The 22,049-nt window shown below is 53.5% G+C and overlaps 1 protein-coding gene across 5 annotated transcripts in view; it reads left to right on the top strand.

The window, feature by feature from the left end:
- Positions 1–20,217: 20,217 nt before the first annotated feature.
- RAB20 (RAB20, member RAS oncogene family) overlaps positions 20,218–22,049 on the top strand; it is a 29,537-nt gene continuing 27,705 nt past the window's right edge. For 2 of the 5 annotated variants that reach the window (XM_059377887.1, XM_059377886.1), the window contains exon 1: positions 21,498–21,940. In XM_059377887.1, the coding sequence (XP_059233870.1) occupies positions 21,769–21,940 (172 nt within the window). In that variant the 5' untranslated portion in view covers positions 21,498–21,768. Of the gene's footprint in view, positions 20,646–20,948; positions 21,086–21,497; positions 21,941–22,049 lie in introns of those variants that run through there. The other 3 variants (XM_059377884.1, XM_059377885.1, XM_059377888.1) reach the window with 3 other exon arrangements.

Below are 22,049 nucleotides of genomic sequence, written 5' to 3'. Positions count from 1 at the left end.
CTTCACCGGCCCCGGAGACCCCCGGGGGCAGGACGGCGGCTTCACCGGCCCCGGAGACCCCCGGGGGCAGGACGGCGGCTTCACCGAAGCGGGGACAGGACCGGGAGCAGCAAGGCCTGCTGCCCCAGCGCGCTGACGGGGCTCCTGGCGCGCCCGGGAGCCGCGGAGGGAAGGAGACGGAGGTCTCGGAAAGGTCTCCGGTGGACGAGGAGGACCTGCAGGCCGCGGGGCCGCGCTTCCTCGGCTTCAGGTTTCCCCTGGAGCAAGACCTTAACAGTAAGACCGTTGGGAAGCTGAGTTCTCAAAAACGCGCTTTTCTCTTCGTAAGATTAGTTTGTTTATTTGACAGAGAGTGACCACAGGCACGGGGAGAGGCAGGCAGAGGCAGAAGCAAGACGCCGGGTCTGAGGCTTGATCCCGGGACGCTGAGCCTCAGGACCTGAGCTGGAGCCACACCTCACCGACTGAGCCCCCCAGGTGCCCCAAGAACACCCCCTTTCCTTCCTTCCTTCCTTCTTCCTTCCTTCCTTTCTGATTTATTTATTTGACAGAGAGAGGTCACAAGCAGGCAGAGCGGCCGGCAGAGAGGGGGGGGAACGGGTTCCCCCCTGAGCAGAGGGCCCGCGGGACTCGATCAGGACTCGATCAGGACCCTAGAATCATGACTGAGCCGAAGCAGCTGCTTAACCAACCGAGCCACCCCGGCGCCCCAAGGATGCTTATTTCTGTGACTCGCTAAGACATGTGTAAACCAGGGGAGCGTCCCGTCTTGCAGGGCTGTCATCTCTATGAATTAACCATTTGGTTTGTTTCCTCTCCGCTAAGGGCAGCCAGGAGTGCCTGAGGAATGTCACACATGTTCCACCCGGGTGTGGGGGCCTTGTGGGGTGTCAGCTTGTGCTTTGTCCTCAGCTTGCCTTCTCCTCCCTCATGTCAGACCGTCCGGTGGGTCCCCACGTTCAGCAGAATCCAAAGCTCCTTTCTTTGGGCCTTCCAGCCCCGTGTGCTCCTCGCACGGCACTCGCCGGCCAGTGTCCTTGCTCCCTCTCCCCTAGCTACACCGACTTCTCTGCGCTCGGTCTGTGCCGCCAGCATGCTCCTGCTGTCCCCTCTGCTGGCCCTCTCTCGTCGAGACACTGACGCGGGCCTGCAGGTAGCAGGTCCATCTGTGCCGAGCCATTCCCGGCCGTTCTGTGTGAGGTCCACACCCCTTCTTGCCTGCTTCCTGCCTTAGCACTTCGCACTGCTTGACCTACCCGCTCAGTTACCCGTTTGTCGTCGTCTCCGTCACCATGGCTGTAGAAGTTAGCCTAGGAGCTAGGAGGCACCTACGTAACAAGAAGTTTCACTGATTGGAGGTGCACATTCCATGAGTTTGAACAAACGTATGTAATCATGTCATCGCTCATGTGGGAAACGGGCAAAAGAAAAAATTGAGTTTCCTTACTGCTTGCAGCCTATTGACAGGTCCTAGAAACAGACAGAGGGACCTTCCTCCAGGAGCTCAGCTGCCCCGATGTTGACACTTTCCTAAGGGCCAAAGGTCATCTTAGCCCAACCCCCAGGATCCTGTGAGTCTACCTGAAATATACAGAGATTCCTTTGGAAACTTACCTCTACCCGCCAAGATCAGGCTTGTAGACGTCCAGCAAGTGGCCTACCTGTACACAGCTGAAGTGTCAGGACTGCAGGTCACTAAACAGGGCTGAATAGCCTTTTCCCAACAACAGCGAGCCTGCTCAGGGCCCTGGAAAACTGTCTTTCCAAAATACCCTGGAGGCTTGTGCCATCTCTAACCCCTCCCACCTTGGAAGCAGGAAATCCAATCACCGGTCCCAACCCCGGTGCAGCCCTCTCTACCCACAGGGCTGGTCAGTCGCTGCCCTCCAATGAAGCCGCCTTTCTGCACCGAAGATGTCTCAAGAATTCCTTCTTGACTCTGCTCCTGGACCCCAGCATGTCCTACCTCGGTCACCACCACATTTGTGATTTAGAACGTACCTATCAAGACACCCCAGTCAGGCTTTTGCTGCTACTATAAATGTTATTTTCTTAATTTTAATCTTTAACTGCTCATTGTGCATACATGGAAACACTATTGATTTCCGTATTGGGACACTGTGTCTTTTGATCAGGCCGAATTCACTTGTCACTAGTTCTAGCAAATGCTTTGAGTTTCCCTGGGATCTTCTATATAAGCAGGTGTCAGTTTTTTGGTGAAATTAACTTCATGAACCTTCTGGGTAGCCACCAGGTTATTTAATACCAGTATGACTCCTGAATTTTTATTTGACTCAGCAAAAATTTATGAATTCTTATTTAACTTACATTGTTCAGAACTTTAAAATGTATTTATTAAACACCAAGTTACGTGTTACCAATATGAAGTCATGAATTTTTATTTCATTCATTTTATTTACATCTTATTTATTATGTTACCCTTTTTGATACTTTATTTTTTTTTAAGATTTTATTTATTTGTCAGAGAGGGAGCAGAAGCGAGCACAGGCAGGCAGAGTGGCAGGCAGAGACAGAGGGAGAAGCAGGCTCCCTGCCGAGCAAGAAGCCCGATGTGGGACTCGATCCCAGGACGCTGAGATCATGACCTGAGCCGAAGGCAGCTGCTTAACCAGCTGAGCCACCCAGGCGTCCCCCTTTTTGATACTTTAAATGCAAACATAGTTAAATATTTACATTTCAATGGCTCATCCAGGGACCCCAGCCTCAGAACCATCATCTCGGATCCTCACAGTGTTAACCTTCCCAGAGAACGCAGGAAGTGAGTTCCTTCTCGCCACAGAGGGGAGATCTGTGCAGACTTAGAGAAGTCAAACAGATCAATTAAGGGGAACCTTCCTTACTCAGCTGTGGCCCTGTGGCGTTGGCACTGCCCCGGCCGAGAGGTGTGGAGGAAGTGAGTAGAAGATTGCGGGCTCCCTGGACTCCGGCCTGCGTCATCCGAGGCCACACACCTCACCTCTGAACTGGAACACATTTGACCCATCCCTATGGCAGCCACCAAGGGTAACCTTCACCTTCCAACTGGCCTCCCCCTGCTCTTGGCCTGCAGGCTGCTGTCCTCATCAGTCCGGCCCGGAAATAGATCTGAGAACAGTCAGAACCCAGACCCTCCACGGTTCCTAAGGTGAAACAGCACGTTGCGTAATATTCCAGGACTCGTGTGTGCCTTTTTGTTCCCCCACAGAATCTGAGAAAAGATCATTAAAGCTGCAAAAACCTGCACTTTCGTAGTCCGCAGGAGGGGCTGAGAACACTGACCAGGGATTGACATTCCTGTTAATTTAATGACCTCAGTAGGAGCTGCTGTGTAGCACACCCATTGGTAATTGGAGACCCTACTTCCTTTTGAGAACTCTTGTGACACCTTATCTGTTATTTTTAGCTTTGCCGAGAGCAGTACGGTTAAGGGATGTGGCCGAAGGAAAAAATGAAATTTTACTTCCAGGATCAACAAATCTTTAATTTTAGACTTCAGGAAAAACCAGTCAGACTCAGGTAGTTTTGGTCTCTCTGGGGGCTTATTGGAAATGCAGAAGCATAGGGGCGCCTGGGGGGCTCAGCTGTTAAGCCTCTGCGTTCGGATCCTGTCATGATCCCGGGGTCCTGGGATCGAGCCCCACATCGGTCTCCCTGCTCGGCAGGACGCCTGCTTCTCCCTCTCCTACTCCCTTTGCTTGTGTTCCCTCTTGCTGTGTCTCTGTCAAATAAACAAAATCTTAAAAAAAAAAAAAAAAAAAAGACTTTGCATCCTTGGTGATAGCCTTGAGCATTTGGGGGAGTCCCCTAAAATAAACTTTTTGGGACACAGATTTTTATCACCAAAAGATGAAATTAGATGAGATAACCTTTAATGTTTCTGTCAGCAATAGAAACATGTATTTGATCTAGTAATACACTTGCTTGTATTTTATCTTTTATTTCATGTTACTTGTATTTTCTTAATTATTTATTTTATTTAGTTATTTGACAGAGGAAGAGAGCACAAGCAGGGGGAGCAGCAGAGAGAGAGAGGGAGAAGCAGGCTCCCCGCTGAGCAGGGAGCTGACTCAGGACTCGTTCCCAAGACCCTGGGATCATGACAAGAGTCGAAGGCAGGTGCTTGACCAGCTGAGCCACCCAGGCCCCCCATACTTCGTGTTACTTTTCAAAATACCATTTTAAAATCCTCTAAGAGGAGCAATATTGTACTTGGGGGTTCAAAGTAATCAGTTTATATACAGCAAGTCCCAAATGGTACACCAATCTCTCCCTCATTTTTAAATTGTAAAATACCGTCCTCTTTCTTTAATGGAAGTTTTTCTCCAAAATAAAATTAGAGAAATCCACCGGAAGGGCGGCCAGGTGATGTCGCCTGACTGGAAGCGAGCCTGACTTCATCCCAGGGAGATCCTCTGTGCCTGGGACGGGCAGGCCCACCGCGGTCGGGGGCCCAGCCGCTCTGCCGGAGCAGCCCGTTTCTGCGATCCTTGGTGGACTGTGTGAGGGAGGAAGCAGTCTCCCTCTGCCCTCTCAGAGTAGGGGTCTCGAGTCAGACGGGCGAAAGACAAATGAACAGGAGAAAAGGAAGACATGTTTCACTTGGGGGTTTGATTTTTTCCCGTGAGCGGAGGCCTCCCAGAAAAGAAACGACCTGGAGAAGTGGTCCAGTGAGGGGATGGGGCGTATGTGACATCACAGCAAAAGGCAGTAAGTCGTGGAGAAGTGACCAGACCAAGGAAATGGGGTTTAGGAGTCGGGGCGACACTGGGGCTATTGATGGAAGCCAAGGGCTGTTCACTGAGGCTGTCCATGCAGAGGCGACCCGGCAACACCGCGCTCTCTAGTGATAATGGCCGTCCCTGCCTTCCCGGTTGCAGAGGGGCACCCTGTCCCGAGGCAGACTCACTCCCTGCTCGAAGGTGGAGGGAGACGGCCCAGAGCTCCCCCTGTGTCTGCTGCTCCCTTGTCTTCAGTTCAAGATAATCTTGACGCCAAAGTGGTGTATTTGGGGTGGAATGTTCTTTTTTTTTTTTTTTTTAAGATTTGTTTTGGAGAGTGACCAAGTACAAGTGGGAGGGGCAGAGGGAAAGGGAGAAAGAATCTGGAACAGACTCGGAGCTGAGCACGGAGCCCCACGCAGGGCTCGATCCCAGAACCCTGAGGTCATGACCTGAGTTGAAACCCAGAGTTGGACAGTTAACTGACTGTGTCACCCAGGGGCCCCTGGGGGCACGGTGGCATATTCTGATTACATTTTCAGCGGTCACATTTACGGGAGCTGGGATTTCAATAGCGCTGTCTATGAGAACCTTCTGTGACGGTGGAAAAGCTCATCTGCGCTCTCCAACATGGCAGCCACTAGCCAAATGCGACTGTCGCAGACACGAAACGTGGCTGGTGCAAGTGGGGGGCTGAACTTTAAATGTTAACCAACTTGGGGCTCCTGGGGGGCTCAGTCAGTTAAGCATCTGCCTTCAGCTCAGATCATGATCTGGGGTCCTGGGATCGAGCCCCTTGTTGGGCTCCCTGCTCAGCAGGGGGTCTGCTGCTCCATCTCCTGTCTGCTCGTGCTCTCTGTCACTATCTATGTCTCTCTTTCCCAAATAAATAAAAAAATAAAAAATAATAAATGTTAACCAACTCCAACAGGCACCCGCGGCTAGCAGCTACCATATGGGACGGCCGAGCACTGGGACACTGAGAGCTAAATAGTCCCACTGAGTGTGCCCAGAACCGCAGGTCGCCCTTCATTCCGGGCAGGGTGCCCTCCGCTGTCCCCAGGATGACAGTTTTGAAATGTCCTCTGTCTTCGGACCACAGTCCTCTGTAAACCCTGCACATTAGCCCAGAACTAACTGTGATTACCAAATGGTCCCCTATTCGAGATGCTTCGAGCTTTATTCAAGCAGAACGTGAACCCAGGAGACAATTACCGCTTTCTGTCTTGGGAGTGAGAGGATCCTAAACCATTCTGGATGCTTGATGCACCATTATTCCGCTTAAATATTTTCTTCCTGGCAGGGGTAACGTCCCTAGGGCTCTCTGGGAGCTGAAGTCTGGCTTTCCCATCTCTATTCTGGGTTATAGTAGAGACCACCAGGAAGGCAGAACGCAGACGATGCACGCAGGTCTGAGGCCGATGCGGCCCCAACGGCAGGTGAACTCAAGTCCAACCCAGGAAGCTTGAAGATTGAGCGAAGACTCTTGTTTGTTGGTTTTGGGGGGGTGGGGCAGAGGGCGAGGGACACCAGGACTCTGAACTGAGTGCGGAGCCTGACGTGGGGCTCGATCTTGCGACCCTGAGATCATGACCTGAGCCAAAATCAAGAGTTGGAAGCTTAACAGCTGAGTCCCCTAAGCGCCCTTTAAAAAGAAGAGTTTTGGGTGCCTGGGTGGCTCAGTGGGTTAAGCCACTGCCTTCGGCTCAGGTCATGATCTCAGGGTCCTGGGATCGAGTCCCGCATCAAGCTCTCTGCTCAGCGGGGAGCCTGCTACCCTCTCTCTCTCTGCCTGCCTCTCTGCCTAGTTGTGATCTCTGTCAAATAAATAAATAAAATCTTTAAAAAAAATAAAAATAAAATAAAAAATAAGAGTCTTTTTAGAGGATCCGAACCTCTGGTTTGTGAGCATAGCCGTGTCACAGGTCAGAGTCATTTCTCGCAGTTGATTCAGGGGCAAGGAAAAACCAAGAGAGAAGCCGGGCTGGATTCTGCTTAGGGGATATGGTGCAATCAAATTCTAACCAATATTGCACAACTTTACTTGGGGTGGAAAAAAATGATGCAAAATTTGTGGAGGAAAACCACTGACTTGCTTGGTGGGCCAGTGAGTCACTTGGTAGAAATTGGGGCGGCAGAACCTCGTGCTCTCCCTGCAGGGCATGTGGTGAACAGCAGAGAACGGGGACCATAAGATGCAGCCAGTCATGTGGGGCGCCTGGCTGGCTCAGTGGGGGAATCGTCTGCCTTCGGCTCAGGTCCTGATCTCAGGGTCCTGGGGTCGGGCTCCCTGCTCAGCGGGAGACCTGCTTCTCGCTCTCCCTCCATCCCTTCTCCTGTTTGTGCTCTTCCTCAAATAAACAAATAAAGTTTTAATGATTTTATTTCTTCATTTGACAGAGAGAAAGAGACCGTGAAAGAGGGAACACAGAGGGAGTGGGAGAGGAAGAAGCAGGTTCCCTGCTAAGTAGGGAGTCCGACATGGGGTTCGATCCCAGGACCCTGGGGTCATGACCTAAGCCAGAGGCAGACGCTTAAGGACTGAGCCACCCACCCACCCAATAAATAAATAAAATCTTTTTTAAAAATTCCCCGGGGCGCCTGGGTGGCTCACTGGGTTAAGCCTCTGCCTTCGGCTCAGGTTATGATCCCGGGGTCCTGGGATCGAGCCCCACACCGGGCTCTCTGCTCAGCGGGGAGCCTGCTTCCTCCTCTCTCTCTGCCTACTTGTGATCTCTGTCTGTCAAATAAATAAAATCTTTAGAAAAATAAAAAAAAATTTAAAAGGCACCGGTGAATACTGGTGTGGGAATGTTGGGGTTCAGCGCAAAGAGCCAAGGAATAATTCTTGAGACGTTTTTGGTGCACAAAGACGGTTTCATTAAAGCATGAAGATGGGACCTGTGGGTAGAAAGGGCTGCGCTGGGGTTATGAGGGGTGACGGGTTATAGACTTTAAAGTTGGAGGGGCTTCGGGATAGAACAAACCTCCAAGGCTTTTTGGAAACAAGGTTTCCAGGGCCCTGGGGGAGTGAGCTATTGCCAGGATAAGGCTATTCCGTACCGCCTGGCAGACCCTGAGTAGTGAGACCCTTCAGGTGTGCATCAGTCGGCGGTGGCTTTGAGGATGATTCCGGGCATATCTTGGAAGGGGGTAGAGATAAAGGAAGTTTGCAAAGGAATTTCAGCATGTTAAAGCAAACTCCCAGGAGGCTGGAAGTCGGGTTAATGTCAAGGCAAAGTCGTCTTTTGTCCTCGGCCAAGTGCCAACATCGAGGCAGCTGAGCTCCTGGAGGAAGGTCCCTCGGTCTATTCCAAGGACCTGTGCATGGGCTGTAAGCACGAAGGACATTCAATTCTTTCCTTTGCCTTTGCTGCCCCATCAAATACTTTAGAGAGGGGCGCCTGGGGGGCTCAGTGGGTTTAAGCCTCTGCCGTCAGCTCAGGTCATGGTCTCGGGGTCCTGGGATCGAGCCCCACATCGGGCTCTCTGCTCTGCAGGGAGCCTGCTTCCTCCTCTCTCTCTGCCTGCCTCTCTGCCTGCTTGTGATCTCTGTCAGATAAATAAATAAAATCTTTAATAAATAAATAAACCATGAATAATTATTGACTTTTATTAATTTTTTTGTATACTTTTAAATCATCCTATTTGTTTTCCTATAATCTGTTAACATGGGGAAGTAAATAATACATCATCTGATTTACAGCCTTGTGGTGAACCGGGGCCTGGACTGCCTTGTCAGGGTGCGCCGCTATTTCTGGACGCTGGTGAAGGTCCTCTGTCGATCTTTCATTTACAAGGTTTATTTACGGGTCATATTGGTGAGTCATGCACATTCTTCCACTTCTGTGGTCTGCATTTTATTCAACGTCGTATCAGCCTCACAAACTGATGTCCCCTGTGTTTCTACTTTTCAATACAGTCCGTGTGAAGTAGGGTTGGTTATCTGCCTTCCCAGGCCAGGCCTGATACCATCCGATGAAGGGAAGCCTTTGACCACGGATTCCATTTCTTCAGTGGTTAATAGTTTCAGTTTCCACTTTTTTCTTCACTGGATTTTTCCAATTTTTATGGAAAATCATATGTTTAGGGTGCCTGGGTGGCTCAGTTGGTTGAGCGTCTGCCTTCAGCTCGGGTCATGATCCAGGGTCCTGGGATTGAGCCCCACATCGGACCCCCTGCTCAGTGGGGAGCCTGCTTCTCCGTCTCTCTGCCTCTCCCTCTGCTCATGCTCTCTCTCTCACTTTCAAATAAATAAAATTTTAAAAAATTATCTTCAGCTTTACCGCCTTTCTTCCTATACTTCTTTGTGATTCTTTTTTAGTCCTGCTAGAGTGCGATCTATAAATAATCTTTTTTAAAAACAATCTTTTTTAAATTAAGGTTTTGATTTTGTTCATCCTTTCTGTTGTTTCTTTGATTGTATTTTTAAATCATTTTTTTATATTTCCTTGTGCTTTATTTAAATTTATTGTACTGTTCCTTTTCAACTTTTATTTTAAGGATTTTATTTATTTATTTGGCAGAGAGAGACACAACAAGAGAGGGGACACAAGCAGGGGGAGCAGGAGAGGGAGAAGCAGGCTCCCACGGAGCAGGGAGCCCGACTCGGGACTTGATCCCAGGAGCCCAGATCATGACCTGAGCTGAAGGCAGACACAAGAGCCACCCAAGTGCCCCTGAACTTTTTATAAAATTATATAATTAAACTCTTTTTTTCAGATCAGTGGATTATGTTAATGTCAATATCCTGACTGTAGTAAAAGTGGGGATTGGTTGATGATTATTTTTTTTTTTAGTAAGCGCTCCACCCGGCATGGGGCTGGGACTCTCGCCTGGAGATCAAGCACTGTCTGTGCTCTACCTACCAAGCCAGTTGGCTGTTATTTTTTGTATTTCTTCCTTTTAACTCAAGACATTGGAAGGTCTGAGTTTCCCTCCGGGTCTGGCCTCTGGGGCCAAGATGGAGCACGCGGACCGCTCGCGGACCTCGGGTCCTGTGCAGCTGATCCCGCTGCTTCCCAACTTTGCTCCTTCATCCCGGAGCGACCCAGAACACACGTACGAATGCTGGGGCTCTCCAACCTCCCTTTGTCGCCTATTTTCAAACTAATCATCTTCCGTCTGGAAGGTGTGGTGTGAAGGACAGTCCCACGGCGTCCACTGTGACCGTGGGCACATTTCTGTGAATCTTCCACTTCCCATATTCTATTTAAGTGCCCAACGCCCCATGAGAAGGGGAATTTTCAGACAATGAAATTAAGCACTAAACGTACTCTAGGAGCCTTCTGGTGGTCACATACTTATTAAGAGAGAGAACAAAGATTTCAACCCGAACTTGCTTCATTCAAACTCCTCTCCACAGTTTACAGTAATCACCCCTAGGAGAAGCATGGAATGGGTTTCATTTTTACTTTGCATTTTTATGAAATATTCGATTAAGAAAAAAAAAGCATGTGCTCGTTTTGCAATTTTATAGAAAACAATGAAAATGCAGCAGGGTTAGGCAATCCCACTTCTGGGAATTCACCTTAGGGACTAATTCCCATAGAATCAAAAAGATACCCACGAGGAAGCTCCTCCAAACCATGTCCACAAGTGTGGGGGGTCCCGGGACAATGTGATCAGTGTGTGAAGGGCCCGTTACCCGCACTCACACCCCAGCAACATGGTACTGCCTCTAAGATTTCCTGTAAATGCATTTTCGTGCAGTCAGGAGCTATCTGGAAAGATCTTTCCAGTACACTAAGTAACATCGGTTTATTTCAAGATAATGTAACCTAAATGCTTTTTAGGGGCACCTGGGTGGCTCAGTCAGTTAAGTGTCTGTCTTCAGCTCAGGTCATGCATGACCCAGGGTCCTGGGATCGAGCCCCACATCAAGCTCCCTGCCCAGCGGAGTCTGCTTCTCCCTCTCCCACTCCCCCTGCTGTGTTCCCACTCCCTCACTCTGTGTCAAATAAATAAATAAAAATTTTAAAAAAATATATGAAGTGTTTTTTTTTTTTTTTAAATTTTTGCTTTGTCGTGTTTTAAATTACCTGAATGGTACCAGATTCTGAGGTTATGGGTGGCTAGGACTTCAATGTATCTTTTTTAGGGAATAATTTATTTTATCTTTTTAAAGGTTTTATTTATTTGACACAGAGATAGAGAGCACAGGCAGGCAGAGCAGCAGGCAGAGGGAGAAGGAGAAGCAGGTTCCCCGTGGGGCAAGGAGCCTGATGGCAGGACTCGATCCAGGACGCTAGGATCATGACCTGAACCGAAGGCAGCTGCCTCACCGACAGAGCCCCTCAGGCGCCCCTCAGGCGCCCCTTTAGGGAACAATTTATAACAAGCAGCTTAACTCCAGGTCCAGTTCTTTGCTGCAGGAGGGGTGGGGATGAGAAGCTGACCCCCTCTCTCAGTCCCTCACCTTCCTTCTGCTTCTACATGCTCAGGGGTCGGTGCCTCTTCTGTGGACAGGTCTAGACAGCAGCTGCAGTCATGACAACTCAAGCCCAGAGGGGACCCCACGTACACAGCCTCCAAACACCCATCGGGGGAGCGTGGTGGAAACCTCACCGCAGGATTCCCTACGGGCATCTCAGTGGAGGGGCGCCTGCATGGCTTCCTGAAAATTAACTTCAGGTTTTAAATAGTTCTTCATGGGGCGCCTGGGTGGCTCAGCTGTAAGCGTCTGCCTTTGGCTCGGGTCATGATTTGGGGTCCTGGGATCGAGCCCCACATTGAGCTCCCTGCTCCGTGGGAGCCTGCTTCTCCCTCTCCCACCCCCCTGCTTGTGTTCCCTCTCTCACTCTATCTCTCTCTCTGTCAAATAAAAAAAAAAAAAATCTCTAAACAAAAAATAAACAGTTCTTCCTGGCTTCCATAAATGATCTGAGACCCACGTGAATACTCAGGTGGCCTGACGTAGGAAATAGTTCCGTCGTCACCCGGACTGGCTCTCTCGTGGACGTGTCCGTCAGAGGGTACAGTAGAAACAACCGGCTGTCGAAAGAATAAGTAGAGATTCGAATGCAGATCCAAGCACCCTTGGGGCGCAGACGAGAGGGGGAGGAGCGCCCGTCAGAAGGGCTGCCTGGGGCGGGCCAGAAATCCGAGATGCTGATCGAACATTTCAGAGCCACGTGTGGACAAGTCAGTGAGCATCAATGATGAAAATCTCAACCTGGGGCGCAGTGCCTTGCTTTAAAGCTGGCCAGTCCCGGGGGCTCCTCTGGGGAGCTTACAAGCCACAGAATTTATTTCCCCAAAATTGGGAGTCCCGGGTCAGGAGAGTTGCCCTCCCTAGGTCCCCTCGTGGCAGAAGGGGAGAGGAATCTCCCAGGGTCTCCTTCCTATGCGCACTGGTCCCCTTCTGAGGGCTCCACGGCATGACCCACCTCCTCCCGAAAGCCCTGCTAACGTCCTCAGCTCGGGGCTTTGAGTCTCCCCGCAGACATTTGAGGGGACACAGACATTCGGAACCCAGCAGGGATGTATCTTTCATCCTAACGATGAAGCCAAAATTGCCCAAGGAAGGGCAGGAATCTTGCCTGTTTCCTGCCGGGAATGCTGGGCTGTGGCCTCCTTGAGGGGCAGGGATTTTGTTTAGCACAACTCCGGCAGCCCTGAGCAGTGCCCAGGGGAGCTCAGCTCTCTGCACCCCCAGCCAGCCCTGAGGAAGGATCCTTCTGCCTAAATTCCAAGCAAGGGCTCTGTGGGTCTCACAGGGACCCACTGGGCCGCACAGAGCTGCTATGAAGGTTATCTGAGCTGCTTAGTAGATGCGGGATGTAGGAAGAAGCCTTTTCAGAACTTCCTTCCTCTGATGGGAAGAGAGGGGCCCTCACACCAGGATGTGTGAACAAACATCACCACAGTGGCCACGCCTCCCACTCCCCCCTAAAAGCTCATCTGCTCCCCCCAGCAGCCCATTCTGGCCTCCATTAAGTTTGTATGGAACCCCTATATTTCTCTCTTCAGGGTCCGGTCATCTGAGCATGCCCGCACGTGTGTGAACAGACGTGTTCTCTCGTCTCGTTAACTGGTCTGTTGCTGAATTTTCAGGCCCCTGCACTGAGTCTGCATTGGTAGAGGGAAAGGGCTTCCCTCCCAAGATACAAATCCGGGGGGGTGCTATTCTGGGGTTGGCAACACACCCCATGCTGTACCCTGAGACCACTGTCTGCGGCCCCATTTCGGCTCACGTGTGGGGTGCTCTGATCGTCTCTGTGAGGTCCTAACCTCCCTGTGATGCAATCCGAGAAATGTACCCGAACCGTGAAATCCTGCGCTCAGACCCAGTGGTGGCTTAACAGCATGAGCCACAGCACTCTCGTCCTGAGATAAAGGCCATCATCTTCCGCAGCAGCGTTACGTTCATCGTGGCTTTTGATTTTTTTCAGATCTTCAGACGTTCTAGAGTCTTTAAGAAGGCCTGTTCTGAGAAGTTTACTCTTGGTAGGACTGAGGTTTGATTGCAGAGGGGACAAAGTTCCATTCCAAGGCGATGTAGCTAAAATTGTACCTACAGAGCGTCAGGGCACGCAGAGAGACTTGGGGGAGACCTAGAGAACATGTGGCGAGTTTCCTTAAAAAAAGCAAATCCGTGTGATGAGGGTAGAGCCCTGGGGGCCGGGGGTCATCTGGGAACCTTTCAGAAAGCCACAGACTTTCAAGAAGGAAGCGAGAAAGAGGGTCAGAGCCCACAAGTGAGTCAAAAGGCTGAAGTGACTGTTGGGTTGATCCCAGGAGACGGCGGGGAGAGAAGGTTCAGGGTGCGTGGGGGGAAGGAAGGCTCCCTGGCGGGGGGTCACCGGGAGCGCCCATGAGGGTCTGGAGAATGAGGGCGCGTCAGCCACCTGCGGGAGGACGCGGGGCGCCCACACACCTGCTCTTGCCATCGCTGAAAATTCTTGCTGAGAGTCAATGAGTAGGAGGAGAAGTGTCCAAGGAGAGAAGTGGGATCTTTCAAAATCCGCATGTCCATACAAGACGCGGGGAGTCACTCTTCCAGAGACTGGAGCGCCCCAGCCCCCGCCCCTCTCCGGGTCCGGCGCCCTCCCGTCGCGCGGGGTCGCGAGGGACGGACCGGCCCAGTGGGGAGAGGCCGCGCACACTCGCTGTTTAACACACATTCAAAATCCCTTCGCCGATGATTGAAAACTCGAAAGCCGCTCATCCCGAGTTCCCTGTCCCAGCCGCACCGGGAACCCCGCCGTTTCGCAAGGGGAGCCGAGCTTCCTGTACCCCCAAGTGTTAGAGGAGGAGAAAGACGAGGGACGAACCACTCGCACTTCTTTCTGGGGGAGGCGAAAAAGCAAAAGAACACAAAACCCAGCAAAACCTCCGACCCGCAGTGTGACAAAGCCTTAGCTGCTCGAGCAGCGAAGGCGCAGACCGACCCCAGAGTCGGAGGCCGCAGGGGGCAGGGGGCCCTTCTCCCGAGCCGGCGGCGTGGGCGAGATTTCTCCGTGGAGAAGCTGCGGTGGGGGACAGTCCTGCTGCTGGAGCTTTGCTGAGGACCCTGTGCCCGAAGGGGCGGCGGGGCAGACAGGGGCTCCCACGTCCTCCGAGCTTTGAGGGTCTCAGTGCCCCTCACTGCAAAGAAGTTAGGGGAGTGTGGTCAAGGGCTGGCTTTGCCAAGCACCAGGCCCGGCTTTGGGCAAAAGGAGGGCATTCCCGGGGCCGTCCATGAGGCTCTGGGCCTGGTGCCAGAGGCCATCGGGGCTGGAGAGAGGAGCCCCAGAGCAGGACCTCCAAGCCGAGCTGCTCGGACTCCTGCGGAGAGCCAGACGCCACCCAGCGCTCCTGACTGCGGGGGAGCGGGGAGCGGGGCCAGCAGGTGGGGGGGCTGACTGGCTGGGCTCAAGGAAACCCATCCCTGAGAGCGGGTGCTCGGAGCCGAACAGTTAGGACCCCAAGTCTTAGCGGAAAGCCAGAGAGGCGTCCTAGCTTAGGAGGGCCCCAGGGAAACCATGGGTCTGGAGAGGAAAGGGGCGTCCCGGCCAGCGTCAGAGACAGAGGGGAGGCAGGAGGCCAGGAGGGCCGGGGGCCAGCCTGTCCACACCTCCACCGGCCGCGAAGCAGAGCGAAGACTTGGCTGCCCCCGGCCCCCCAGCAGCGCTGGCTTCTCCTCCTTTCTTGTCCCAGGAAGGCCTTCAAAGTCCTCCCCACAGACAAAGGTCCTCCAAGACAAGGTCCCAGACCTGAGGGGTCGGAGGAACCTGTCACCCAGAGGAAAGGAAGGTGTCCCCGCTCTGCATCTTGATGTCTAGTCCCATGAGGAGGGCTGCCAGCCAGAGACTGGGCAGCCGTCTACGGGCCCTCCTGCCCTCCGGAGCCTGGCCGGCCTTCATCTCCGGCTTCCAGGATTGGGACAAAATAAACTTCTGTCCTTTAAGCCAACCAGCAACCCAAGCAGATGAACAGACCAGTACGCCGGGGAAATATGTCCGCATCCTTGTCCCAAGGAGGATGCAGTCAGTTTGGGGGGAAAGAAACACAAAGACTGGTGGTGTCCGTCACAAGCCAGAGAAGGGTGTCTGACAGATGCTTGAAGCAGGGTTCGGACAGAACCGATGGCCCACATTGTGGGGGTCCACCTACGGAATCACCCAGCTGTGGAGGGAGCTGAGCCAGGGATAGAAAGAACGGGTGCTTCGGGAGACACAAGGAGGAAGGAAGGAGGGCGCGGCCGGCGCCGATCCCGGGCCGGCCCTGGGGTCTGTGCTTGCCCCCGAGTGTGTGTGACCGAGGGTTGGTGCCGTGGATGCTGCTGAGGCCAGGCGGGCCGGGGATTGGGGGGAAGGGGGTCGCTGGTGCAGCCGGCAGGAGCTGTACCCCAACCCGCGCCGCGGGGCACCACGCAGCTTTTCTTTTGGAAGATCCTCTTTTTATCAGAAATTACCATTTTGGAGTTTGTTTCCATTTCTGCAGAATTCCTCAGATTTATTTTGCGGTTTTGGAATAGTTTTTATGATAAACAGAAAGTGGGCTGCTGGAAGGCATCCATGTCAGAGCAGATGAAGCCGCGTTTTGCAATCTACCGAGAAGCGGGTATGGCGGATAGTTGATCTGCAACAGGAGCCTGTGCGGAAGCCCCACCACTGCAGCCTTGGATATTTTGTTTCACTGTTTTCAAGCAGGGAAAGGAGTTTTCCACTGTTCTCACCCCCACCTGACCCCCATCTGTGTAGACTCAGGCTGCACAGTCTTTCTGCGAATGTGGTCTGTCCCGCAGCCCTGCAGAGTGTCCCCTGTCGTGCCCCAGTCCTGGGAGATCGTAGTGCCCGCCTTCTGGCAGGTGCGCCCATGGCAGCATAGCTGTGAATCTGGCCCTGGGTCTTCGGCTGGTTCCAGAGAAGGGAGAGGCTGCAGGCAACTAATCACCTGTGAGCTGCAGAAATTGCTGGCTGTCTCCCCTCCCCGCCAGCCTCCTTCTCTTCCTAATTAGAGAATTTTTATCTGGGTACACAAGGACTCAGGGTAAAAACTACATTTCCCAGCCTACCTTGCAGTTAGGTATGGCCATGTGACTAACTTCTGGCCAATGGGATGTAAGCCAAAGTGTCACGTGTCAGACATTGGCCACTTGGCCAGGCCTTCCTCACTCCTGCTGCTTGGAATGTGGGTGTGATGGCTGGAGCTCCAACCCGCAGAGGGAGGATGAGAGTCCCCTCTTGGCTCGCAGAGCTGTGAGCTGGAAGGAGTCCCGCAGACCACCAGGCCAGCCTCAAATGGTCTACCTCAGAACTCTTTTTGTGAGAGAAATAAATATCTCTTCTAAACTCCACTTATTTGGGGCTTTCTATCCCTATCCATGGGAAACTAATCCTAAATGGCACAGAGTACGTATGACTGACCCGGCAATCCCTCCAGTAAGAGATGAGTATAAAGAAATGGCGGATCAAGTGGGCAACACTGTCTTCCGTCTCAGGTGAGGGCTCCACCCACTGGGTCCACCCCAGGGAGGGCAGCAACTTCCCGCCTGTGGCTCGCTCAGAGAACAGCTTACAGACACAGCACTGTTGTTCTGAAGTCGAGGTGGGTCTTGTGGATACGAACGACAGAAAAGGAGACCAGTATTTTATGGGTGTAAAGGTTGGGGTCCTGGCCCAGCAGGTGTGGCCGAGGGCGGGACCTCAAGCTTCCACACGTCCTCCGCCGCATCTGCTGCAGGACCCTGGGGAGGCTGCTTGCTCACAGCCCCCTCTGGCTGCCCTCAAAAGGCAACTAAACATCGCAGGACACCACCACCACCGCCACCGCCACCAAGAGGGATCCGGGTCCCAGGCCTGCAGCCATGCTGAGGTCGGGAAGCCCTGCTCCGGAGAGGGGCTGCTGTGAGCCTCGAGCTGATGAAGAGGGATGTGGCACCCCAACTTTCCACATGCTTGTCCTCGGTTCCTCTCTCTATCCCTCCTCCCTCCTTTTACTCCACATCCAATTCAGAGCAAATCCTCTAGGTCCCACCTTCAAAATCTACCCGGACTGTTAACAGCTTCGAAAGCTCCTCTGTTATCATGCTAATTGCAGCACACATTGTGTCTCCCAGGCCTCTGCGTCTGCCGTGGCTGCCTGGATGACCTTGTGTAGGACAGATCCTGTCTCTCCCCTGCTCAGAATCCTCTGGTATCCTTTAATCTCATTCAGAGTAGAAGATACAGCCCTTAGGATGACCTCTGACCGCAGTGTCCTTTCCTGCCGCCCCCACTCTCCTCCTCACAGACGTGATGTCTGGCTTACTTGCTCTCTCCCGCTCCAGCGGCTCCGACCTCCAGTGTCCATCAATCCTACCAGGTAGGCTTCCGCCTCAGGGCCTTTGCACTCACTGCTCTCTATGTGAACCTTTCTTCCTACAAATGATGTTCAACACATCACCTCCTAACCCTTCTGAAAACTTGATCTTGAAGACACGTTGTTTATTTTTCCCCAAAGTGTTTCTTTTTTTTTTTTTTTTCTTGAAGACACGTTGTTTATAACAGAACCCCCTGCAGCCGCCCTCAGGCCTCATTCTCTGTGTACCATTCCTGTTCTGTTTTTCGCCATCTAACACTTCATCACTGCCTAGGACGCTATATATTTTGCTTGTTTATTCCGTTGGCGGTCTTTCTCCTTGCTCTGTTCCCATGTAGGTCACGGCTTAGTGCTTCAGCCCCTCCCCGCGGAACGAACATATGACGGACAGACAGGGTTCGGTTTTGTGGTTGTTTGTTTTCCTTTGCCTTTTCTTCCTTCGTTTTTTTTTTTTTTTAAAGATTTTATTTATTTATTTGACAGAGAGAAATCACAAGCAGACGGAGAGGCAGGCAGAGAGAGAGAGAGGGAAGCAGGCTCCCCGCTGAGCAGAGAGCCCGATGCGGGACTCGATCCCAGGACCCTGAGATCAGGACCTGAGCTGACGGCAGCGGCTCGACCCACGGAGCCCCCCAGGCGCCCTCCTTTGCTTTTTCAAAAGGAGGAAGAACATACTTTAAAAGGCAATTATTCTACAGCAAGGGGATATGGGAAACTGAAGCACAGAAGAAATGTAGATAAAACTAGATGTCCAGGGGTGCCTGGGTGGCTCCATGGGTTGAGCCTCTGCCTTCAGCTCAGGTCATTCAGGTCAAGATCTCAGGGTCCTGGGATTGAGCCTCGCATCGGGCTCTCTGCTTGAGGGGGGGGCTGCTTTCCCCCCCCCCCCCCCCCCCCCGCCCCCGCGACTGCCTCTCTGCCTACTTGTGATCTCTATCAAATAACTAACTAAATGAAATCTTTAAACAAACAAAACCAACTGGATGCTCGTATAACCTGCAGCAACTTGGCAAATACTAGAGGCGGCAGAGTGTAGGGCTCTGCCGGGAAGCTCCCGACTTGATCTCAGTGCCTTGCCAGAGGGACAAACAACTTTGGTTTGGGAATAGCCAGGCCTCCGATATCCTGTGTCTCCTGCAACAGATGAAAGCACTTCCGGAACTTCCCTCATCTTTACTTCCCCCAACCCCAAAGCTACTGTCAGTTACTCCTCACAACCCCGAGGCAGCAGCTCTGTCGGTCCCTGGGTCCTGTCCCTGAGCTTTAGTTAAAACCACCATTCTGCACCAAAGACGGCTCAAGAGTTTTTTCTTGGCCATGGGCTCCGGATCTCACCACCAATACTCCTCCAGAAACGACATCAAAGGCACCTACAAACACTCCCGAGTTACTGTGCAAAATCCAACGAAAGCAACGTTTTCTTTTTTCTTATATTTTCACTGCGGAGAGTCCCAGAATTGCTCAGTTTGCATCTCTTTTAAAAGGAAGCTACCTATTTTTCTTGGCTTTGGGAATGTTTCATCTAGCAATTTGGAAAAAGGATTAGCCTGTTAGGCTGGTGGTTTAAGCCCAGGCAGAATAAACATAGCCCTTGGCAGGTAAGTAGCTCCTTAAACACTCAGCCAACATCTGCCTCCTTCCTCCCTCCAGGCTCCTGAACAGGAATAAGGTGGTTGATAATCTTCCAGCATTTTTTAGGAGTGGCTGAAATTTGATACGGAGACTTTCTCGGGTTGAATTTAGTTGTTTGAAGTGCTGGACAATTAAAACATTTTTTTACCGGACTTGCTGAGCGAATTGTATGTGCCAGACACTGGGCTAGGTCCTGGGTCCGTGCGTCTCCTCCAAACCTGCTCCGAGAGCAGCAGCTTTTAAAGGGGCGACAACTTCCAGTTAATGAAATGTATTCAAATACACGTGACCAGAGCACAGACCGTGGCCCAGTTCTAGGAACTTGGGAGACACCAGAGAACAAAACCCAAAGACCCTGGTAGCTCAAAGCCCCACCTTTAGTGAATGATGGGGAGCTGAGAAAGGCGTGCTGAGCTGAAATGAAGTTTAAACTTCACTTAAAACATGCTCCCTGCCCCCAGGGAATTTAAAAATTACTGCAGGATCTAAGAATGAAGTAATAGTGACTATAAGGAGCTGGTTAGAAGGTGGGGGGCTTCACTGCTGGGAGGGCTAGGAGGGTGGGGGGCATTCACCAGAGGGGTTCTGGAGGAGGGGCCTGCCCACACGGATGGGCGGCTGGGGGGCTGCCCAGGTGAGCAAACCCAGAGGGTACGGCGTAGCTGGTCACCATGTATTTTTAGGACACACTTTCTTGGCTCACAAGGATGGTGAACTCACCCATTCTTTCCTAACTCAAAGCTTGCTTGCTTTTTTTTTTTAGAGAGATAGAGCACAAGCCGGGGAAGGGCAGAGCAAGAAAGAGAGAGAGAATCTTAAGTAGACTCCATGCCCTGTGCAGAGTCTGATGCCAGGCTGGATCCCACCACCTTGAGATCATGACCTGAGCCCAAACCAAGAGTCCGACACCTCGCAGACGGAGCCACCCAGGCGCCCGACTCAAAGCTTCCTTGAGCGACTGTAGGGTGCAAGATATGCTTCACCAGTCTCACGGGTGAGCACCCCACAAAAAGTCCCTTCCTGATCATGTGGAAATGTTGGGGTCTGGAGCTGGAGGTCCAGAAGGAATTCTTGAGACTCCTTGGGTGCAAAATGGTGGTTTTATTACAGCACAGCGACAGGACCTGCGGCCAGAAAGAGCTGCCCGGGGATGCTGAGGGTCGTTGGAACCTGAGGAGGTAAAGGCGAAGGTGGAAGAATTTTCATGACGCAACCGCAACCGTGGGCCCCAGCCCTGGAGGCCTGGCTGTTCTCAAACCAAGCTGTTTTTCCCTTTTTCCCTCTAGCAAGGCACATGAAGATCCGGAGCTTCCTGGAGGAGGACTCTGCCTGCCTCAAGCACTGGTCAAGGGCTGCGGGTTACAAGGAAGTTTTTTTTTTTTTTTTTTTAATCTACTTTTCCTTTGAGCCAACTCTGTTCTCCGCCGAGGGAGTTTGCGTTCTGGAGGGAGAGGCTGCAGAGTTCCATGTGTGCAGAAGCGGCAGGATTCCAGGTCATTCCAGATCGCGGTAGGAAAACCGCGCGGGACAGGGCCCCAGAGAACAGGGGGCGGGAGAACTCTCCAAAACCCCTGGGCAGCGTGCGGGGGCGGGTAACGCGCAGAGAGCCGGCTGCGAGCGGGAAGCGCTGGGCACCCGGGCATGGAGACCGAGCGAGCGGTCTTAGGAAAGGTCGGTGTGGCCGTGCCCTCACGAGTGTGATGCGCCCCACCTCTGCGCCCGTGAGTCCCAGCGCCCGAGTGCCCCAGGCCTCTGCTCGGGGGCCCGCCGGCACACACCGCGGTCTCAGCCGCCCCCCCCCCCCCCCATCAGGATTCGAACCAGCACCGACTCGCCTCGGCGCTTTCTCCAAACGGAACACCAGACCGCACGGCGTGCATTTCGGCAGCGCCCCGGGCCCACTGGAAAGGGAAGGAGAGGTTTTGCCGGCAGCGCTGCGACTGACAAAGGCCAGTTTTCGCTCCGAACTTTTCCGCGTTCGGGGAGGAATCGGCTCCTTGCACGCGGGAGGACGCGGCCCAGAAGCGCGCGCTCACCGTTCACCGGACTGGCAGCGCCGCACCGGTGCTCCTCGGGGCGCCGCCGGCGAGGGGACCCCACTCCGCGGTGCCGCGGGGCAATTGCGCGAGCCGCCCGAGCGACCCTCCCGCCGCCCGCCCTGCCCGCGGGGCTCAGTCCGCCGTCCGGCGCAGGAGCCCAGGGCAATGGGGGCGCGGGCGAGGTTGGGGCGGGGCGGGGTTCGGGCGAGGCCAGGGGCATGGGGCGGGGCCGCGGGGGGCGGGCCCGGGGGCGGTCCGGGGGGCGGGGCCCGGGCGCCCCCGACGGGCGCGGACTGCCGAGCTCTGGACACCCCAGGTAGGCGCTGGGCTGGGCTCTTCTCTCCTTCCCGGGCTGCGAGACCCACTTCCTCTTCCGCGCTCCCAGGCGTCGGAGCCGGAGGGTCCCGGCGGGGCCCCACAAGTTCCGGCTCCCCGCGAGCCCGGGTCTCCGCGAATCCGGGTTTCCGCGAGTCTGGGTCCTCGCGAGTCCCGGGGTCCGGCGCTCTGGGGGCGGCGACCGGCTGTTCCAGCGGCGCCCGGCGCGCACCGGCCGGACCCGCGCGGGGAGCAGGAGGGGGACTTCCTGCGGGACGATGAGGAAGCCCGATGGGAAGATCGTGCTTCTGGGGGACACGAACGTGGGCAAGACGTCGCTGCTGCATAGGTACATGGAGCGGCGCTTCCCGGACACGGTCAGCACGGTGGGCGGTGCTTTCTACCTAAAGCAGTGGCGCTCCTACAACATCTCCATCTGGGACACCGCAGGTGAGGGCGGACACCGCTCGGGGGCCCGCCGTCCTGGGGCCCCGCGGCGGGAGATAAGCATCCCCCAGGGCAGGGCCCCTCAGGGCCGGGCAGGACTTCCCCCAGGGCT

Source organism: Mustela nigripes, chromosome 15 (genome assembly GCF_022355385.1).
Source record: "Mustela nigripes isolate SB6536 chromosome 15, MUSNIG.SB6536, whole genome shotgun sequence".
In the NCBI taxonomy this organism is placed as follows: domain Eukaryota; kingdom Metazoa; phylum Chordata; class Mammalia; order Carnivora; family Mustelidae; genus Mustela; species Mustela nigripes.
The sequence above is the reverse complement of the archived record's forward strand: the minus strand, read 5'-3'. Positions and strand labels throughout refer to the sequence as shown.